Here is a 2500-nt window from a genome sequence, read left to right on the forward strand (position 1 = left end):
CACACGTACACACACACTCACTGAGTGCATCATGGACACTGCCTCCACTGGGTAGCGCCCTTTAGCCGTCTCTGCGGAGAGCATGACACAGTCGGCTCCATCCAGCACAGCGTTGGCTACGTCACTACTCTCAGCACGGGTTGGCCGGGCGTTATATACCATACTCTCCAACATCTACACACACACACACACACACACACACACACACACACACGAACAGATGTAATACAGTGAGCTTATAACAATAAAATAAGTGTCTCAAAGTGTTTCTTATATCTGTTTATCTTTCTATCTATCGAGCTGCATGTCTTTTTGTCAGTCTGTCCGCACAGTCTATCCAATTAAAGCACACATTAAGCAGCATCAGGATGGTGTGCTGTGTGTTTTTGCTTTTGGAGCAGATGGTGGGACATTTTAGATGCTTAGTTTATTTTCTAAAACAGCTAATAGCCTTCGACATGCTACAGAGGAGAAGTGGGGCGTGGGTTGATCCGGGGCGGGTATGATGAGGTGCTTTTCTACTACATGAGGCATTAATCATGACGACAAGGACAAGGATGAGGAGTGTGCCTCTGTGTGTGTGTGTGTGTGTGTGTGCGTGTGTGTTGGGAGTGCAACATGTCGAGATCAGCTGGATGATGATGTAGTCCAGGTGACCTGTGTAGCACAGATGACTGGTTTTCCTGCTGAGTTGCAGCGTCCAATCATCATCTTCTGTGCGATGAACACTTTCTCTGCTGGAATCTCGATTCCTAAATCACCACGAGCAACCATCACTCCATCACTCTCCTTCAGGATCTCATCAAAACTACAGAGAGAGAGACAGACAAATAACCATTACTCCCATCAAATCTACACAGTAACAGATACAGTAACAGTAACTGTGTGTGTGTGACAGTAATGTGTGTGTAACAGTAATGTGTGTGTATATGTTAGCTCACTTCTGCACGCCCTGTCTGTTCTCCACCTTGCTGATGACTTTGATTTTGGCTCCACTGGGTCCTAAAGTCCTCCTCACGGACCTCACGTCCTCGGCACAGCGGATGAAGGAAGCGAAGACGATGTCCACTCCCTCGTCCACGCCCAGCTGCAGGTCGGCTTTGTCCCGTTCACTCACTGCAGGCAAGTTCACTAACTCTGCCCCCGGCAAGTTCACACCTTTATGGCTACACAGAATGCCACCACTCTCCACCCGAGTCTCCACCCACCCGTCACCTGAGGGACAGAAGGGGTGGAGTGTGCGTGTTACATGTGGCAATTAAAATTCAATTCAGTTCAGTTCAGTGTTGTGTGCAGCGTGTTTAACAGTGGACATTGTCCCAGAGCAGCGGTACAGAAATATATAAATTCAGAATATAGATGTTAAATGTATGAATTTATCCCTAATGAGCAGCCAGAGGTGACAGTGGTGAGGAAAAACTCCCTGAGACGATACGAGGAAGAAACCTCGAGAGGAACGGGACTCAGAAGGAACCCGTCCTCATCTGTGCGACACCGGATAGTGTGATTATAAATAAATACACCCCTTCTATAAATGTGCTAATACTGCATGGTGAAATAGTGCAGTTGTGTAAGCAGGAAATTCATTACAGTTTCTACAGGAAGTCTGTTGTGTTGAACTTCTCCACTGGTCACTGATGGAGACTCGAGTGCAGAACTGTTTGTGGTGATTGTAGTGTTAAAGCTAACACAGCATAACTGTTCATATGAACTGAGATCCAAAGCATCTTTATGGTGTTTAAGTGGAACCGTCCTCAGTAATCTCAGTGATCTTTAGTCTGCACCATGTGGGACATCCTCAGCAGCAGCATGTGACTCCAACTGATGATCCAACCAGAAGTAGAACATCAGGATGGATCAGGCAGGTCCGGAGACCAGAAGGGCATGATCATGAATGATAACTAAAGTATCATGCTCTCTGCTCTGAAACTGAGTGTGTGAGATGGAGTTACGACTCAGACACACCTGACCCCACAGTCATGGCCTGTACACCAAATCACCCTACTGCTGCGCTGAATAGTCTCTCAAAAAACAGAAAAACAAGTTTTCTGTTGCCATGACAACTGGCTTAGAGTTGCATCCCAATTCAAAAATTACCCTCCAGCACAGCTGGTGATGTACAGTGTGGTGTACACTCCTCACACTCACTGTGTTATTAACTGTGTCTCAAACTGTCACAAAGGTTACTCAAGTTCACATAAGAAGCAGAATATTCAGACATAGAATTACTATTATATTTACTAACCTGTAAATGTGTGTGTGTGTGTGTGAGAGGGCGGGGGGCTGAGAGAAGGTCCTGGGTAGTTGTCATGGTAACCCAGAAAACATTTGAAGGTTGCTGAAACACTTTAGTGGAATATTAAGGTGTGTGTGTGTGTGCGTGTACCAATGTGCAGCACTGTAAGAGAGATGAGTCCATCGTCGATGTAGATGGTTCCTCCCGACTTTACCACGCAGGACAGATCAGGATAATCCACCCAAACACGGGAACCGTCCGTCA

At 46.3% G+C, this 2500-nt stretch overlaps 1 protein-coding gene across 1 annotated transcript in view; it reads right to left on the reverse strand.

Moving 5' to 3' along the window:
• Positions 1-2500, reverse strand: part of pklr (pyruvate kinase L/R) — an 11377-nt gene that overhangs the window by 3020 nt on the left and 5857 nt on the right. Inside the window, exons 5-8 of the mRNA XM_053683811.1 lie at positions 2387-2500; positions 942-1215; positions 658-808; positions 22-174 (exon numbers count right to left, since the gene is read on the reverse strand). The exon at positions 2387-2500 is cut by the window's right edge and continues 73 nt beyond it. Coding sequence (XP_053539786.1) covers positions 22-174; positions 658-808; positions 942-1215; positions 2387-2500 — 692 coding nt within the window. The remainder of the gene's footprint in view (positions 1-21; positions 175-657; positions 809-941; positions 1216-2386) is intronic.

The sequence above is a fragment of the Ictalurus punctatus genome, chromosome 1, assembly GCF_001660625.3.
Source record: "Ictalurus punctatus breed USDA103 chromosome 1, Coco_2.0, whole genome shotgun sequence".
NCBI lineage: Eukaryota > Metazoa > Chordata > Actinopteri > Siluriformes > Ictaluridae > Ictalurus > Ictalurus punctatus.